This window comes from Drosophila miranda, chromosome 3, assembly GCF_003369915.1.
Source record: "Drosophila miranda strain MSH22 chromosome 3, D.miranda_PacBio2.1, whole genome shotgun sequence".
NCBI classification, from domain to species: Eukaryota; Metazoa; Arthropoda; class Insecta; order Diptera; family Drosophilidae; genus Drosophila; species Drosophila miranda.
In genome coordinates this window covers 14,632,326-14,650,525 of record NC_046676.1, presented here as the reverse complement: position 1 = coordinate 14,650,525, position 18,200 = coordinate 14,632,326, and the positions used below count along the sequence as shown (strand labels likewise).

At 39.9% G+C, this 18,200-nt stretch overlaps 3 protein-coding genes across 3 annotated transcripts; all 3 read right to left on the bottom strand.

The window, feature by feature from the left end:
* Positions 1-684: 684 nt before the first annotated feature.
* LOC117185694 (ubiquitin-like modifier-activating enzyme 1) lies at positions 685-6,082 on the bottom strand. Its single transcript, XM_033390979.1, has 4 exons — positions 5,004-6,082; positions 2,665-4,383; positions 2,277-2,585; positions 685-2,202 (listed from the first exon to the last, which is right to left on the bottom strand). The coding sequence occupies exons 1-4, from the start codon at positions 5,742-5,744 to the stop codon at positions 1,417-1,419; spliced, it is 3,555 nt and encodes a 1,184-aa protein (XP_033246870.1). The 5' UTR covers positions 5,745-6,082; the 3' UTR covers positions 685-1,416.
* Positions 6,083-8,502: 2,420 nt separating this feature from the next.
* Positions 8,503-10,765, bottom strand: LOC117188212 (kinesin-like protein subito). The gene is made up of 4 exons (XM_033391703.1): positions 10,109-10,765; positions 9,033-10,044; positions 8,791-8,971; positions 8,503-8,724 (listed from the first exon to the last, which is right to left on the bottom strand). Exons 1-4 carry the CDS (start codon positions 10,626-10,628, stop codon positions 8,575-8,577), a joined length of 1,863 nt encoding a protein of 620 aa, XP_033247594.1. The 5' UTR covers positions 10,629-10,765; the 3' UTR covers positions 8,503-8,574.
* A 2,068-nt stretch (positions 10,766-12,833) lies between these two features.
* LOC117188211 (kinesin-like protein subito) lies at positions 12,834-15,082 on the bottom strand. Its single transcript, XM_033391702.1, has 4 exons — positions 14,440-15,082; positions 13,364-14,375; positions 13,122-13,302; positions 12,834-13,055 (listed from the first exon to the last, which is right to left on the bottom strand). Exons 1-4 carry the CDS (start codon positions 14,957-14,959, stop codon positions 12,906-12,908), a joined length of 1,863 nt encoding a protein of 620 aa, XP_033247593.1. The 5' UTR covers positions 14,960-15,082; the 3' UTR covers positions 12,834-12,905.
* Between the last annotated feature and the right edge of the window lie 3,118 nt (positions 15,083-18,200).

The following is an 18,200-nucleotide window of genomic DNA, read 5'->3' as shown; positions in this document are numbered from 1 at the left end:
AGCAGACTTTAACACTCTTGCTATGGTTTAATGTAACTTAATTTCACTCAAGCCACAAATTCTGCTTAAGATCATAATAATTTTCATTATCAAATTTAGTTTCCAGCCAAAGGTTGAGCCCAAAACTTTGATTATGCTGTCCGGAACAGACTCCCAGCCAACAGGGAGGAGAGGAGATACGGCAACGTCTTGGCAGTTCGTCCACGTGCCACGTTCCTGCTCACGCATTTTGCCTGTTTGTTTCATTAAGTGCATAATTTGAGCAACTTTCGCCCCAAAAGCCGCAGCAGCAGCAGCAGAAGACCAAGGCGAAGACGAAGGGTAGGAGGCATAACTTTGGCTATACTTCAGCTGCATTGCGTGTAATATTTAATTATAAGAAGCCACCCAGCGCCATCCATCCATCCAGGCAGGCAGGCAGGCAGGCAGCATCCAGAGACCAGGAACCGTCGTCCTGCAAGTTGCAGCGCAACTTTACGGCACTTGCCAATTGCACTTCAGTGGCAGCCTCCTTCCATAAATGTCCTGAGAGAGAGAGAGGGCATAAAATATTTAATTGTGTCACGTAACTTTCTGCCAAACTGACGGCAAGGGTACGGATAGTACGGGTAAGGGTATATACAGTATGCATTACAATTCGGCTGTTGTGGGAGTGGCATGGGAAATGAGATTACAAATGTCAAGTGTTGCACGAAATGTATATTCCCATCGAATCAGCATCGCTGCTCCATTTACCATATGAAATATACAGCTTTATTCATTTCACTTTTCTCTTCTTCTAATACAATGATGTAATTTAATTAGTTGTTACGTTCATATACAAAAAAAAAAAATATATATATCTCAATTTGTATGAGAGAAAAATGCGTATAAGTGAAATTCACTCCATGCTACATTTTTCCCCCCAATTTCCGTTTCGTACAGATGCCAAATTTCAAAATACTCTTAAATAAAATCCTTCTTTCGTTCAGTTTCAGTTTCATTTTCAGTTTTTCCATCTATATAACTATGCTGAGCAGAGAGTTTCTTCAGTTTTCCCCATTAAGTGGTGTGTATTTTTGCTTTAAGTAGAGTCTTTGTATTTATCGTATGTTTGCGAATTCTTTTGCCGTTCCTTAGAGGATGCACACGCACATAATATTTATATATATATATATATAGGTAATTTATAGATCTTCTCCGGTTTGCTCTTGTAATTCCTCTCCGTTTTCCTCCTTCTTTTCGTTTGATGGTGTGCTTGTGAAATAAACAAACATTAAAATGCACATAGGCTACACGAATTGCTTGTTGTTTTGCTTTGCTTTTGTTTAGGGACGCCAGGCCTCGTTAATGGGAGTAAATAATAGAAATAATTTACGTTATAAATTAAAGTTATATGTGGGGTGGTTCGACAGCTACTATGAGGGCCGGAACATCTTAGGGCAGGGTGTAGCGGACATAGGGCACCTCCACATCCTCGCCATCGACATCGTTGCAGCAGATCTCAAAGACCAGGGAGCGCTCGTGGGACTCGATGCGGCGCTTGGAGACACGGCGCACCACCTCGGACATGGACAGCGGCAGGCGCTCCGAGCACTTGGCCTTGGGCATGAAGAAGGAATACAGCATGGAGACGCCCTGCGACAGCATGGTGATCTTCAGTTTCTCCTTCTCCTCGAAGTAGTTGAGGAACTCCTGCAGCGTCAACTCGCCGGTGACCTCGAAGCGATCCCACAGCGTCCACTCGTTGCCGTAGTACGACAGCTTGGCGGCGGGCAGCGGCTCCGAAAAGGCCATGAATGGCAGTGCCAAATTAACGAATGCATTCTTGAAGCTGGGCAAATCGGAGTGGCCGCCAATCAGTTTGATCACCTCGAGCACAGCGAGGCCAGACAGCACCGATGTTGTGGTGGCAATGGCCGGTATTATCTTGCCGGCAATCAGCTTCGACTTGTGACGATCGGCCGGTGGGATTTTGTAGTTTGAGGCACGCAGATTCGAGCAGGCGACAATGAAGTCCATGTGCAAGTTATTGTCGTCGTCCTTCTCGAACTCCAGCGGTGTGATCTTCGATTGCTTTTCGGCCTTATTCAGCAGATCCGTTATGATCTTGTCCACACGATCCTGATCGACCTCATTGTCGTCATAGTGATTAGCCGAGGCGGCAGCGGCTGCCTCATTGGTCTCAATCTTTACACCAGAGCGTGGCACAAACACTGGCACCTAAACGAAAAGGAATCATATACATATGAGTATTAGGGGAATGTTCCTGGTTGGATATCCTTCATATAGCTTACGTGAACTTTCTTCACCAGCTCAGCAATGGCTTGGCGATCGCGCACTTGATCCAAGCCATAGACCTCGGCACGCAGATTGGCTGCGGCATAGATGAAATCCAAGTGCATCGAATCGTTTACGTCGAAGACAAGGGGATCGGGACAGCGCTTGGGCCCGGACCAGAAAGGCTGGCCACTGGAGGTGACCTGATCGGGTGGGAAGTTGAAGAGCAGCTGTTTGATCTGATTCGCGTACTGGTCCTCCCAGTAGAGGCGGGCCCACTCCACGCAATCCGCAAAGGTCTTGGGCTTGTCATCAATGAGGGCTTTCTGCAAAGGAAAAAGAGATGATTCGGATTAGGATTAGGATCAAAATCCATTACAAAGTAATTCCCCATGTCTAACTCACCTTGATAGAGTCGAGAATCTCCAGGGGCTGAATGCCGGGCAGCTTAATGATGCGCTCGGTGAACTGCGGATCGGCAATGTACTGGGCCGCATTCTCGGCGGACTGCTTGAAGACGCCCTCGAAGGCGTCGCGGGCCCACTGGAGCGTATGCTCGATGGCATTCGGGAAGTTCTTCAGCGTGCAGATGGGTATGCTCTTCTCGGGCGGATCCTGCGAGGAGCTGTACGACTCTGTGGCAAAAGGCACAATCACTTGGACATTGCCCATGGTGCCGAGTGTGCCGGTCTCGACCAGCGGTATGCGATTGAAGATGCACTTGCGGTCCATGTAAATGCGGGCATCCACATTGTCCAGGGCATTGGCCACGCCGTGCAACTTGCCAAAGAAGCTCTCGGAGAAGACCTTCTCCGTCTCGGCGCCCACGCGCAGCTCATATGCGGTGACCTTCACGTCGGGATTCATACGCTTAATGGCCGCCGCGGCTGTGAGTGCTTTGGGCTTCTGCACGTCATGCGGACGGAACAGGAACTGGCGATTCAGATTCGATTTCTCTATGAGATCCATGTCGGTGACGAAAATCTGTCCCTTGCCAACGCCCAGGCCGAGCATGCCAAAGTTCTTCAGCAGCTCACAGCCAATGGCGCCGGCTCCGACAATGAACCACTTGGCGTCGGCCAGCTGCTCCTGGAACTTGCGTCCAAAGATGGCAATCTGTGCATCATACCGGGAGCCCAGAGGCTGGGCATCGGCCTCGGTAACGCCAGCAACCGGCAGGCATTCCAATGCATCGTAGTAGAGCCACTGATAGATGGGCGTGAACTTGCCGCTGCAGGCCTTGAGCACCTCCTGGGCCACAATCCCGCCAACTGCCGCATCCATGGGGCACGTGTTGCCCGCACAGATCTTGGCGAACTGCAGCACCAGCTTCTCGTCCACGTCGCTCTTGATCTCCTTACAGAACTGCAGGAAGCAGTTGGCATCCGCCTCGTTCCAGGGACGGGGCAGAGCGCCGTCGTTGACCTTCTGGTAGACGGAAAGGGCATTGAAGGCCACGTGCAGGGTGGCTGGGGATTCCAGTTTGGCAAAGTCCGAGATCAGGAACTCTGGCTCTTTGCTGGCCTGCTCCAGGGACTTGAAGCTAATCGACTTGGGCATCTTCACCTGGGTGGCCACGCCTCCGCTCTTGTATTCTCCATAGCTGCTGGTGTCGCCGATGCTGAAGGTGTAGGGTCCCAGGACGGTTATCTTGATTGGTTGGCAGCCGTTCAGCTGCTGCATCCCCTGGACCTCGGAGAAGGTCACATAGTCGCCGTCGTTGAAGCCGTGACGGGTCTCATCCAGGCAGGTCACCACTCCCTGGGCATCTTGTGTGATGCTGGCGATCATGGTCGACACTGGCTGGGCGCCATCCTGGTCGTAGATGGTGAACGACTCGCCAAAGTCACAGAACACCTTGGCGAACAGGCCCCGAGTGTCGGCTATGATCAGGGCAATGCCATTCTCGTGGGCAAACTTGCCAATCCTCTCCTGCTCGGCTGTGTCCGAATTGGTGAGTACCACAACGCGGAACTGCCGCAGAAACTCCTCGGTTAGGGGTCCAGTGTGGGACACGGTACGCACATAGCTATTCAGCTCCGCCAGCTGTGCGCACGAGGCCTCGGCACGGTTCTTGCCAATGTCCGCCTCTGACAAGTAGAACTGCGAGGACAAGTCATTGGGCTGTATTGAAGAAAATTTCGCATTAGTTGGAGCATTTTTATGGTGAAATTGAAAAAGAACAGAAGGTGGAGGAGCACACGCGGTGGAGAAGGTGGACAGGGACAGTGACAGTGACTAAGACTTGAATGAACTTCACACAAAAGTAAAATTTTTGTCCAGTTCTCAAGTAAAACAAAAGCGAATGTCGACACAAAACGGAATGCAAGAACATTTGCAGCGCCAGTCGTGTGTGTGTGCGTGTGCCATAGAGTTGTCCCGCTCGCACACTTTTCGCTTGGCGCAGACATTTTGACGCAAATAGACAAAAAAGAAGAAAAAAATTACACAAATATATTTTTCGCTTTCTAATGTAAGTGAAAAGAAACAGAAGACCACTATAACCTAACCTAATTCCTAGTTGGAGCACTGCTTGCCTCCGCTGGAGGAGCACTTTTCAATGAAAACTGCACAAAGAAAGGATTCTGGAAAATAATTATGAATCATGCAGCGTTTTTCGTCTAGGGAAGGCAGCGGAGGGGTTGGCCATGGCTTTTCCCGCGCACTCTAAAGGCCAAATATCGATTTTCTGTGCTGTTCTCTCTGCGCCCCCCGCCCGTTCAGCATTTTCTATTGAGACTTACCCCACAAGTTGCTGTGTCATGGAGGGTGATCGATTTCACACCGCCCAAGATCACATTCTTGGCCGTCTCCAGACCCAGGCCGCCAAGCCCGGAGAGGAGTATATCGGAGTTGGCCATGCGGCGCATTGCATCGTGTCCAAGAACATATAGCTGGCGCGAGTACAGAGACTCATCGATATCTCCACCGGCGGCGGCGGCGGCGTTGGAGTTGCTAGCAGCCATACTACCTCCTGCTGTAGGCCGATTACTGTTACTGTTGCTGGGTGTGGTGTTGTTGCTGTTATTGCTGGAACTGACGTTGGAGTTGTTGGTGGAGCTGACGGTGCGGGCCGCGGCTGCTGCTGCTGCTGAGGAGGCTACGATGTCGTTGTTTTCCACACAATTCTTACTCTCCTTCTGACTGCCACTACTTTCTTTCTGAACTGCTGACGATGTACTGACGTCGTCGGCTCTGCCGGTTTCGTTTGCACACTTCGTCATCGTATTCACAGCACATGTGTCAGAGGTAGACGACGATACACACAATTCCAGCTGCTGCTCTGTTGTTGTCTCGCTCTTTGAAATGTCAACGGCGCCTGCTGCTTTGTCGTGATTTTCGTAGTTGTTGTTGTCGCTGCTCGATGCGCGCCCGGCACCATCGGCAGAAGCCTTTCCCTCAACTCTCCGCTTTTTGCACAATGGGGCATCCGAGCTGCTGCTGGATGCCGAATCGGCCATCAATTGGTCACCAATCGATGACATTTCAGCTGCCCGGGTTTATGCTTTCGTCCAAAATGCTTGCCCAAAACCAAAACCTCGTTGTTCCGGCAAAACAGCCTTCGCAAAACGTCTGTCTGATGCGGTTTTGCACTCGCACGCTCACACAAACACACACGCAGAACAACACAGGCCCAGGCACGCACACACGCGCGACCTCGAGAAGTTCGAGACGTCTGTTGTAAGAATTCCTTTGTATTCACTACTCTTTCGATGGCACGCTGTCCTCCTAGCTTCTAATCTTTTCTATTTTCGTTTAATAGCCAAATAATTCACAATTGATCAGAGCACAAATTCATGGAAATTGCGATCAGTGTGACCGCGGATTTATCTATACCGTACGACCCCCAGAAATATACCAAAATATACCGTCTTACCTTAAAAATATACCGTAAATATACTGACGAATTCAAGTTCTATTTACATATTCCTCGTTTTTTATCTTCCGTTCAATATAACTAATTAAATATAACCCTCAGCGCTACCCACATAATTTTATCCAATGAATGCATCAACTTTCTACACAATTAGTTAGTTTTTAGTCCTTGCTTTTATTGTATTTTGACTAAAACAAGGTTTAAACAAAATAGGTAAAAAACAAAAAAACAGTCGCAATGTTGCTGGTATTTGAAGACTCATTTGTTGTCAACCAGGGTATGGGCGGTTGTATACCCTATTTCGTAAATATTATATAAAGATACTGTTTTCCAACCTGCTTTCAAACGTAATTAGTAAAGGCCTTGTTTTAGATTGCATATTTTTGGTCTATTCATGCATTTGATTAGGTTCTTGTATATAAATCCTGATCCCAGTACCAGTTCTTGGTCTCTGTAGACAGACTATGAGCTGCAAAATATCGTTTAAAACAGTGACTATCTAGTTTCTGCATTAATTAGAGCCTGGAATGACACACATTTCCGCTATTCTATATCATCCATTTCCCCCAGGGTATGTGTGCATGGAATTAGCAACATGTTTGTGTATGGAATGAGACTCATTGCTGCTAAAGCGAACTGCGGCGAACTCAAATTTGATTCAAAAAACGACCAATTCTTTGTTCCGTTGAATAATACTATCTATATGGAACATTTAGCCATGCCCACTCAATTTTATACGATTGATGAATCAATTCTATACATGATTGGCCTATTCGAAATACTTGCATTTATTTGATTTCTATATAACATTGAAAATTAAATTAATAAATGACAAAAATACCATTTAGCACTAAAAAACACCACATGGGAGCGCGGCGAAAACCAGTTTCTACAGTATGACCCTCAGAACAGCACCGAAATATACAAAATATACCGAGTGGTGCGCGCCAAATCTAACATTTTTGAATGTGAGCGACAAGGATTTAAATGTTGTCAACCGGGCCTTTATCTATGCCCACATAATTTTATACGATTAATGAATCAATTTTCTACTTAACTGGCCAGTTTTTAGTCCTTGCTTTTATTGTATTTTGACTAAACAAGGTTTAAGCAAAATAGTTCAACAAAAAAACAGTTGCAATGTTGCTGGTAAATTAGCAACATTTGTGTATGGAATGAGACTCATTTTTGCAAAAGCGAAACTTCGGCGAATCGGGTATTGCCAAGCTATATAGATTTGCCCACTTAGCTTTATCGCATAGATAAATACATTTTCTACAAGATTGCTTCTTTTAATTACCTTAATGTATTTTATTTTGACTAAAATACGGTTTTCAAGTAAATGTTGCCGCAACAGTGTATGCGCAACATTGTGTATGGAATGGGACTCATTGTTGCTAAAGCGAACTGCGGCGAACTCAAATTTGATTCAAAAAACGACCAATTCTTTGTTCCGTTGAATAATACTATCTATATAGAACATTTAGCCATGCCCACTCATTTTTGTACGATTGATGAATCAATTCTATACATGATTGGCCTATTCGAAATACTTGCTTTTATTGGATTTCTATATAACATTGAAAATTAAATTAATAGATTAATGAAATTGACAAAAATACCATGGGAGCGCGGCGAAAACCAGTATTTCTACAGTATGACCCTCAGAAATATACCAAAATATACCGTCTCATTTAAAAAATATACCGTAAATATACTGACGAATTCAAGTTCTTTTTACATATTCCTCGATTTTGATCTTCCGTGGAATATTACTATATATATAGCACATTTAGCCATGCCCACATAATTTTATATGGTTACTGATTCAACTTTCTACTTGACTGGCTTATTTTAAATACTTGCTTTTATTAGATTTTGCCTAAAAAAAAGGTTTTAGTGAAAAAGGTCAAACAAAAAAAAGTTTGGGCGTAATTGTTCCTATTGCTCATAGTTTTATTCCATTGATAAATACATTTTCTACAAGATTAACGAATTTTAAGTACTCCCATTTATTGTATTTTGACTAAAACAAGGTTTAAACAAAAAAAACAGTCACAATGTTGTAACGTCAATGTTGCTGGTATTTAAAGTCTTGTTGCTTGTCAGCCTATGGCCATTTGTATACACTAGTATTTGGTTTATTTTATATAAAGCTGCTTTAAAACGTAATTTAGAAAGACCATTTCTAAAAATGATATGTCTTAGTCGTTACTCATTCCTGGTCTTTGTAAGGAGACCACTACCTGCAAAATATCGTTGAAATATCTTTTAAACAGAGATTGACAACAGCCCAAGGATGACCCAAGCCCGAGGATGATTTCCATGTTTTTCACAAATAGAAAAGTTCTCAGAATACACACTACTTGAATTCATAAGTGATTTTATTTAGACTATAACAAACCCTTAAAAATACAAGATGGCAAATATAACATGTACTATTCATCATCGAGTATTTCTATGGACGCATTGGGCTCATCCTCCTTTTCGTCCATACTGTCGGATTCGCTTGAGGGAGGTTTGAGTTCCTCGATTTCATCCTTGAGATCCTCGATTTGCTCTTCGTACAGCCGCTTTTGTGCTGCCAGCTGCAATGATACGCGATTGTTTAGTGGCAATGGAAAGGCAAACCATCTTATGTAAGGCGTACAAACCTTAAACTCGAACTCCCGCTCTGCCATCAGCCGTTGGTTCTCGGCCTGCTTCTCCCACTGCTTTTTGTTTTCCCGCAACAATTCTTGGTAGGTCTCCGAAATTTCCTTTCGCAGCCTCTCCTCCAGCAGCTGCTTCTTCAGTACATGGTCCAACTTCAATCGATCGATCTCTTGCCGCAGGCTGTACGGTAAAAAGTGTATTATACGATGTGTTATTATGCCGAAAAGCGATGAGCTATTACCTGATATTATTCTCCTCAATCTCTTTGATGTATTCGTACTGGGTATTCTTTTTAGAGTTGTCAAAGAAACCAGAATATCGTGTACTATGCTGCTTTATCAAAGGCTCTTTAAAAATGATATTCTTCGCTATGGAGGCGAAGTTGAGCACGTTCAGGTTTTCCTCATAGCACTTCTCCAGCGGTGTGACAGTCACTATCATGGCCAAGCGTTCCTTTCCGAGCAGGGCTGCTTGCAACAGCATGGTAAGCTTTGAATCGCGAAATGGTATGACGTCATTATTTGGCTTCTTCCGTGAAGTACTGGCCGCGTCCAGACACCGCCCCAAAGTCATTAGGGAGGTGTTGATGTTTTTCGCCTCCTTGAGGCGTAACCCGATGGTGCCCGTGTTGTTTACACGCTCCGAGCCCGCGAGGTCGCAAAACTTGTACGAACATTGAGTGGTCATTCCCGAGCAGTTGTACTTCAACACATCCACGATGAAGACACAGTGGGATCTGCTAGAGTTCGCGTTCACCGAGGTCGAAGCGTAGGTGGAACGCTGCTGTCCCAGCCGCAGCAGCTGCAAGGCTTCCTCGCTGCTTCTTACGAACACAGTCGTCAGGCCCTTGATATATACTTGACCTTTATTACACGAGATCTTCATGGGCTTTCGCGGAACAGCACCAAGATTTTCTTGACGCGGCGGTATGGTCAGTAGGTCATATACCAGTTCATTGTAGATCTCCACAAATGATACCCAAATCATTACCGAGACGTTCGGGTCGTCCTTTGTCTCGAAGGTGTGATCCCCCTGAATCGCCTCCTTCAGTCGCTCGTGATGCCCGCCAATATCCGGGCACAAGCTAAGCAGTTTCTTGCTTATTTGAATTTCCCGCAACGTGGTCTCGTCCTGAAGGAACTCAATGCAGCCTTTGACCAGTTTTAGTTTGGGTGAGTGGTATAAGTTTTCCATGTAGATGGTGAATATGTGCTCTAGGCCGCGGGGTATAACACCAGCAAGCACATCATCGCCTTTGTTGGAAAAAACATTATGAGGAGTTGCCCTTTGGTGCAGACAGTAAAATATCGAACATACCAAGCAATGTGTACGTTTTTCCCGAGCCTGAAGTGCCATACGTCATTATGGTAACGCATTCTTCTTCCAGAATCCTGGGACCAACACAGATGTCGTAGACATCCCGCTGCCCAACGGAGCCATCGAATATAGATGTGAATCCAAAGTGCTTTACCATTTTGTTGACATTGGTGCTGGTGTTTTCACTCTTCACGCTGGTAACCAGCACTTTTCCATCGTCTGATACCGAGTATGCTTTGGAGGCGACACCCACGGGACGCAGACGCAAAAAGACCTGTGGCCCAGTATCCCCGACACTGATATCTTCAGCACTCGGGACACTAGTTGCATAGTCTCCACCATTGGATGCGCACTCTGACTCAGATTCTGAGCCGTCTGTGCTCTCCATGGCTTCATGTATATCATCGAACAGACGCAACTTTTTCTCCGGTCTTGGTCGACGGCGCCGGTCAACGCTGGGATCTCGAGCCATGAGAAATGAGCGCTTCTCGCGCACTGGTGTTTCATACGAATCGCTCATGTTAAGGTGTGACGGTTGCCGGATTAGCGCTTTTTTTCAGACGCCTCTGGTAGGGTTGCCGCTTTTTTCAAATTTGTGTAGATGACAGCTACGACCAGTGATACGGTATCGAACGTTGAACGTAATGTTTATACCGTGATAGTTTTTGCCAAAATTTATTGATATTTTCTATCAAATATAATTCCATAAAGACTGCAAGTTCAAGGCACACAAGACTAGAAGCATTTCCCATACAAAATATAGATGAGTCAGTTCATACATCGAATATGTACCAAACGAATCAAATTTATATTCTTTAGACATATTCAAGTACATTATTAGTATCTTGTATATATTTATGTCGATCCTGATACCTACTGAGCCTTGGAAGACAAACGTATTCACAATTCTATAACATCTATTCCCCCAGGGTATGTGTGCATGGAATTAGCAACATGTTTGTGTATGGAACGAGACTCATTGTTGCTAAAGCGAACTGCGGCGAACTCAAATTTGATTCAAAAAACGACCAATTCTTTGTTCCGTTGAATAATACTATCTATATGGAACATTTAGCCATGCCCACTCAATTTTATACGATTGATGAATCAATTCTATACATGATTGGCCTATTCGAAATACTTGCATTTATTTGATTTCTATATAACATTGAAAATTAAATTAATAAATGACAAAAATACCATTTAGCACTAAAAAACACCACATGGGAGCGCGGCGAAAACCAGTTTCTACAGTATGACCCTCAGAACAGCACCGAAATATACAAAATATACCGAGTGGTGCGCGCCAAATCTAACATTTTTGAATGTGAGCGACAAGGATTTAAATGTTGTCAACCGGGCCTTTATCTATGCCCACATAATTTTATACGATTAATGAATCAATTTTCTACTTAACTGGCCAGTTTTTAGTCCTTGCTTTTATTGTATTTTGACTAAACAAGGTTTAAGCAAAATAGTTCAACAAAAAAACAGTTGCAATGTTGCTGGTAAATTAGCAACATTTGTGTATGGAATGAGACTCATTTTTGCAAAAGCGAAACTTCGGCGAATCGGGTATTGCCAAGCTATATAGATTTGCCCACTTAGCTTTATCGCATAGATAAATACATTTTCTACAAGATTGCTTCTTTTAATTACCTTAATGTATTTTATTTTGACTAAAATACGGTTTTCAAGTAAATGTTGCCGCAACAGTGTATGCGCAACATTGTGTATGGAATGGGACTCATTGTTGGTAAAGCGAACTGCGGCGAACTCAAATTTGATTCAAAAAACGACCAATTCTTTGTTCCGTTGAATAATACTATCTATATAGAACATTTAGCCATGCCCACTCATTTTTGTACGATTGATGAATCAATTCTATACATGATTGGCCTATTCGAAATACTTGCTTTTATTGGATTTCTATATAACATTGAAAATTAAATTAATAGATTAATGAAATTGACAATAATACCATGGGAGCGCGGCGAAAACCAGTATTTCTACAGTATGACCCTCAGAAATATACCAAAATATACCGTCTCATTTAAAAAATATACCGTAAATATACTGACGAATTCAAGTTCTTTTCACATATTCCTCGATTTTGATCTTCCGTGGAATATTACTATATATATAGCACATTTAGCCATGCCCACATAATTTTATATGGTTAATGATTCAACTTTTTACTTGACTGGCTTATTTTAAATACTTGCTTTTATTAGATTTTGCCTAAAAAAAAGGTTTTAGTGAAAAAGGTCAAACAAAAAAAAGTTTGGGCGTAATTGTTCCTATTGCTCATAGTTTTATTCCATTGATAAATACATTTTCTACAAGATTAACGAATTTTAAGTACTCCCATTTATTGTATTTTGACTAAAACAAGGTTTAAACAAAAAAAACAGTCACAATGTTGTAACGTCAATGTTGCTGGTATTTAAAGTCTTGTTGCTTGTCAGCCTATGGCCATTTGTATACACTAGTATTTGGTTTATTTTATATAAAGCTGCTTTAAAACGTAATTTAGAAAGACCATTTCTAAAAATGATATGTCTTAGTCGTTACTCATTCCTGGTCTTTGTAAGGAGACCACTACCTGCAAAATATCGTTGAAATATCTTTTAAACAGAGATTGACAACAGCCCAAGGATGACCCAAGCCCGAGGATGATTTCCATGTTTTTCACAAATAGAAAAGTTCTCAGAATACACACTACTTGAATTCATAAGTGATTTTATTTAGACTATAACAAACCCTTAAAAATACAAGATGGCAAATATAACATGTACTATTCATCATCGAGTATTTCTATGGACGCATTGGGCTCATCCTCCTTTTCGTCCATACTGTCGGATTCGCTTGAGGGAGGTTTGAGTTCCTCGATTTCATCCTTGAGATCCTCGATTTGCTCTTCGTACAGCCGCTTTTGTGCTGCCAGCTGCAATGATACGCGATTGTTTAGTGGCAATGGAAAGGCAAACCATCTTATGTAAGGCGTACAAACCTTAAACTCGAACTCCCGCTCTGCCATCAGCCGTTGGTTCTCGGCCTGCTTCTCCCACTGCTTTTTGTTTTCCCGCAACAATTCTTGGTAGGTCTCCGAAATTTCCTTTCGCAGCCTCTCCTCCAGCAGCTGCTTCTTCAGTACATGGTCCAACTTCAATCGATCGATCTCTTGCCGCAGGCTGTACGGTAAAAAGTGTATTATACGATGTGTTATTATGCCGAAAAGCGATGAGCTATTACCTGATATTATTCTCCTCAATCTCTTTGATGTATTCGTACTGGGTATTCTTTTTAGAGTTGTCAAAGAAACCAGAATATCGTGTACTATGCTGCTTTATCAAAGGCTCTTTAAAAATGATATTCTTCGCTATGGAGGCGAAGTTGAGCACGTTCAGGTTTTCCTCATAGCACTTCTCCAGCGGTGTGACAGTCACTATCATGGCCAAGCGTTCCTTTCCGAGCAGGGCTGCTTGCAACAGCATGGTAAGCTTTGAATCGCGAAATGGTATGACGTCATTATTTGGCTTCTTCCGTGAAGTACTGGCCGCGTCCAGACACCGCCCCAAAGTCATTAGGGAGGTGTTGATGTTTTTCGCCTCCTTGAGGCGTAACCCGATGGTGCCCGTGTTGTTTACACGCTCCGAGCCCGCGAGGTCGCAAAACTTGTACGAACATTGAGTGGTCATTCCCGAGCAGTTGTACTTCAACACATCCACGATGAAGACACAGTGGGATCTGCTAGAGTTCGCGTTCACCGAGGTCGAAGCGTAGGTGGAACGCTGCTGTCCCAGCCGCAGCAGCTGCAAGGCTTCCTCGCTGCTTCTTACGAACACAGTCGTCAGGCCCTTGATATATACTTGACCTTTATTACACGAGATCTTCATGGGCTTTCGCGGAACAGCACCAAGATTTTCTTGACGCGGCGGTATGGTCAGTAGGTCATATACCAGTTCATTGTAGATCTCGACAAATGATACCCAAATCATTACCGAGACGTTCGGGTCGTCCTTTGTCTCGAAGGTGTGATCCCCCTGAATCGCCTCCTTCAGTCGCTCGTGATGCCCGCCAATATCCGGGCACAAGCTAAGCAGTTTCTTGCTTATTTGAATTTCCCGCAACGTGGTCTCGTCCTGAAGGAACTCAATGCAGCCTTTGACCAGTTTTAGTTTGGGTGAGTGGTATAAGTTTTCCATGTAGATGGTGAATATGTGCTCTAGGCCGCGGGGTATAACACCAGCAAGCACATCATCGCCTTTGTTGGAAAAAACATTATGAGGAGTTGCCCTTTGGTGCAGACAGTAAAATATCGAACATACCAAGCAATGTGTACGTTTTTCCCGAGCCTGAAGTGCCATACGTCATTATGGTAACGCATTCTTCTTCCAGAATCCTGGGACCAACACAGATGTCGTAGACATCCCGCTGCCCAACGGAGCCATCGAATATAGATGTGAATCCAAAGTGCTTTACCATTTTGTTGACATTGGTGCTGGTGTTTTCACTCTTCACGCTGGTAACCAGCACTTTTCCACCGTCTGATACCGAGTATGCTTTGGAGGCGACACCCACGGGACGCAGACGCAAAAAGACCTGTGGCCCAGTATCCCCGACACTGATATCTTCAGCACTCGGGACACTAGTTGCATAGTCTCCACCATTGGATGCGCACTCTGACTCAGAGTCTGAGCCGTCTGTGCTCTCCATGGCTTCATGTATATCATCGAACAGACGCAACTTTTTCTCCGGTCTTGGTCGACGGCGCCGGTCAACGCTGGGATCTCGAGCCATGAGAAATGAGCGCTTCTCGCGCACTGGTGTTTCATACGAATCGCTCATGTTAAGGTGTGACGGTTGCCGGATTAGCGCTTTTTTTCAGACGCCTCTGGTAGGGTTGCCGCTTTTTTCAAATTTGTGTAGATGACAGCTACGACCAGTGATACGGTATCGAACGTTGAACGTAATGTTTATACCGTGATAGTTTTTGGCAAAATTTATTGATATTTTCTATCAAATATAATTCCATAAAGACTGCAAGTTCAAGGCACACAAGACTAGAAGCATTTCCCATACAAAATATAGATGAGTCAGTTCATACATCGAATATGTACCAAACGAATCAAATTTATATTCTTTAGACATATTCAAGTACATTATTAGTATCTTGTATATATTTATGTCGATCCTGATACCTACTGAGCCTTGGAAGACAAACGTATTCACAATTCTATAACATCCATTTCCCCCAGGGTATGTGTGCATGGAATTAGCAACATGTTTGTGTATGGAACGAGACTCATTGCTGCTAAAGCGAACTGCGGCGAACTGCGGCGAACTCAAATTCGATTAAAAAAACGACCAATTCTTTGTTCCGTTGAATAATACTATCTATATAGAACATTTAGCCATGCCCACTCAATTTTGTACGATTGATGAATCAATTCTATACATGATTGGCCTATTCGAAATACTTGCTTTTATTGGATTTCTATATAATAATATATAATAATAGTTATTCGATAAAAATCAAGAATAATAATAGTTATTCCATAAAAATCAAGAATAACAATTATAATAATAGTTATTCGATAAAAATCAAGAATAATAATAGTTATTCGATAAAAATCAAGAATAACAATTATAATAATAGTTATTCAATAAAAATCAAGAATAACAATTATAATAATAGTTATACGATAAAAATCAAGAATAACAATTATAATAATAGTTATTCGATAAAAATCAAGAATAACAATTATAATAATAGTTATTCGATAAAAATCAAGAATAACAATTATAATAATAGTTATTCAATAAAAATCAAGAATAACAATTATAATAATAGTTATACGATAAAAATCAAGAATAACAATTATAATAATAGTTATTCAATAAAAATCAAGAATAACAATTATAATAATAGTTATTCAATAAAAATCAAGAATAACAATTATAATAATAGTTATACGAAAAAAATCAAGAATAACAATTATAATAATAGTTATTCAATAAAAATCAAGAATAACAATTATAATAATAGTTATTCAATAAAAATCAAGAATAACAATTATAATAATAGTTATACGATTAAAATCAAGAATAACAATTATAATAATAGTTATTCAATAAAAATCAAGAATAACAATTATAATAATAGTTATACGATAAAAATCAAGAATAACAATTATAATAATAGTTATTCGATAAAAATCAAGAATAACAATTATAATAACAGTTATACGATAAAAATCAAGAATAACAATTATAATAATAGTTATTCAATAAAAATCAAGAATAACAATTATAATAATAGTTTTACGATAAAAATCAAGAATAACAATTATAATAATAGTTATTCAATAAAAATCAAGAATAACAATTATAATAATAGTTATACGAAAAAAATCAAGAATAACAATTATAATAATAGTTATTCAATAAAAATCAAGAATAACAATTATAATAATAGTTATACGATAAAAATCAAGAATAACAATTATAATAATAGTTATTCAATAAAAATCATGATTAACAATTATAATAATAGTTATTCAATAAAAATCAAGAATAACAATTATAATAATAGTTATTCAATAAAAATCAAGAATAACAATTATAATAATAGTTATACGATAAAAATCAAGAATAACAATTATAATAATAGTTATTCAATAAAAATCAAGAATAACAATTATAATAATAGTTATACGAAAAAAATCAAGAATAACAATTATAATAATAGTTATTCAATAAAAATCAAGAATAACAATTATAATAATAGTTATACGATAAAAATCAAGAATAACAATTATAATAATAGTTATTCAATAAAAATCATGATTAACAATTATAATAATAGTTATTCAATAAAAATCAAGAATAACAATTATAATAATAGTTATACGATAAAAATCAAGAATAACAATTATAATAATAGTTATTCAATAAAAATAAAGAATAACAATTATAATAATAGTTATACGATAAAAATCAAGAATAACAATTATAATAATAGTTATACGATAAAAATCAAGATTAACAATTATAATAATAGTTATTCGATAAAAATCAAGAATAACAACTATAATAATAGTTATTCGATAAAAATCAAGAATAACAATTATAATAATAGTTATTCGATAAAAATCAAGAATAACAATTATAATAATAGTTATTCAATAAAAATGAAGAATAACAATTATAATAATAGTTATACGATAAAAATCAAGAATAACAATTATAATAATAGTTATTCAATAAAAATCATGATTAACAATTATAATAATAGTTATTCAATAAAAATCAAGAATAACAATTATAATAATAGTTATTCAATAAAAATCAAGAATAACAATTATAATAATAGTTATACGATAAAAATCAAGAATAACAATTATAATAATAGTTATTCGATAAAAATCAAGAATAACCATTATAATAATAGTTATTCAATAAAATAGTTATTCAATAAAAATCAAGAATAACAATAATAATAATAGTTATACGATAAAAATCAAGAATAACAATTATAATAATAGTTATACGATAAAAATCAAGAATAACAATTATAATAATAGTTATTCAATAAAAATCAAGAATAACAATTATAATAATAGTTATACGATAAAAATCAAGAATAATAATTATAATAATAGTTATTGGATAAAAATCAAGAATAACAATTATAATAATAGTTATTCAATAAAAATCAAGAATAACAATTATAATAATAGTTATACGATAAAAATCAAGAATAACAATTATAATAATAGTTATTCAATAAAAATCAAGAATAACAATTATAATAATAGTTATTCAATAAAAATCAAGAATAACAATTATAATAATAGTTATTCAATAAAAATCAAGAATAACAACTATAATAATAGTTATTCAATAAAAATCAAGAATAACAATTATAATAATAGTTATACGATAAAAATCAAGAAGCAAAAGACAATGACGACGACGACGACGACGACACATCACAGCATTCCAATTACACAAGACATCTCAGAATTATGAGAGTATTTTATGTTTATTTAATAAATATTAAAGTATTTTCGTTCTGCAAAACATG

Excerpts from the sequence above, each read along its gene's own strand:
- LOC117188211 (XM_033391702.1), bottom strand. The coding sequence starts at position 14,959 with ATGAGCGATTCGTATGAAACACCAGTGCGCGAGAAGCGCTCATTTCTC. Across the intron at positions 14,376-14,439 it reads AAAAACGTACACATTGCTTG|GCGATGATGTGCTTGCTGGT; the intron begins GTATGTTCGATA and ends TTTCCAACAAAG. Across the intron at positions 13,056-13,121 it reads AGCGGGAGTTCGAGTTTAAG|CTGGCAGCACAAAAGCGGCT; the intron begins GTTTGTACGCCT and ends GTATCATTGCAG.
- LOC117185694 (XM_033390979.1), bottom strand. The coding sequence starts at position 5,744 with ATGTCATCGATTGGTGACCAATTGATGGCCGATTCGGCATCCAGCAGC. Across the intron at positions 2,586-2,664 it reads AGATTCTCGACTCTATCAAG|AAAGCCCTCATTGATGACAA; the intron begins GTGAGTTAGACA and ends TTTCCTTTGCAG. Across the intron at positions 2,203-2,276 it reads AGCTGGTGAAGAAAGTTCAC|GTGCCAGTGTTTGTGCCACG; the intron begins GTAAGCTATATG and ends CTTTTCGTTTAG.
- LOC117188212 (XM_033391703.1), bottom strand. The coding sequence starts at position 10,628 with ATGAGCGATTCGTATGAAACACCAGTGCGCGAGAAGCGCTCATTTCTC. Across the intron at positions 8,972-9,032 it reads ATTGAGGAGAATAATATCAG|CCTGCGGCAAGAGATCGATC; the intron begins GTAATAGCTCAT and ends TTTACCGTACAG. Across the intron at positions 8,725-8,790 it reads AGCGGGAGTTCGAGTTTAAG|CTGGCAGCACAAAAGCGGCT; the intron begins GTTTGTACGCCT and ends GTATCATTGCAG.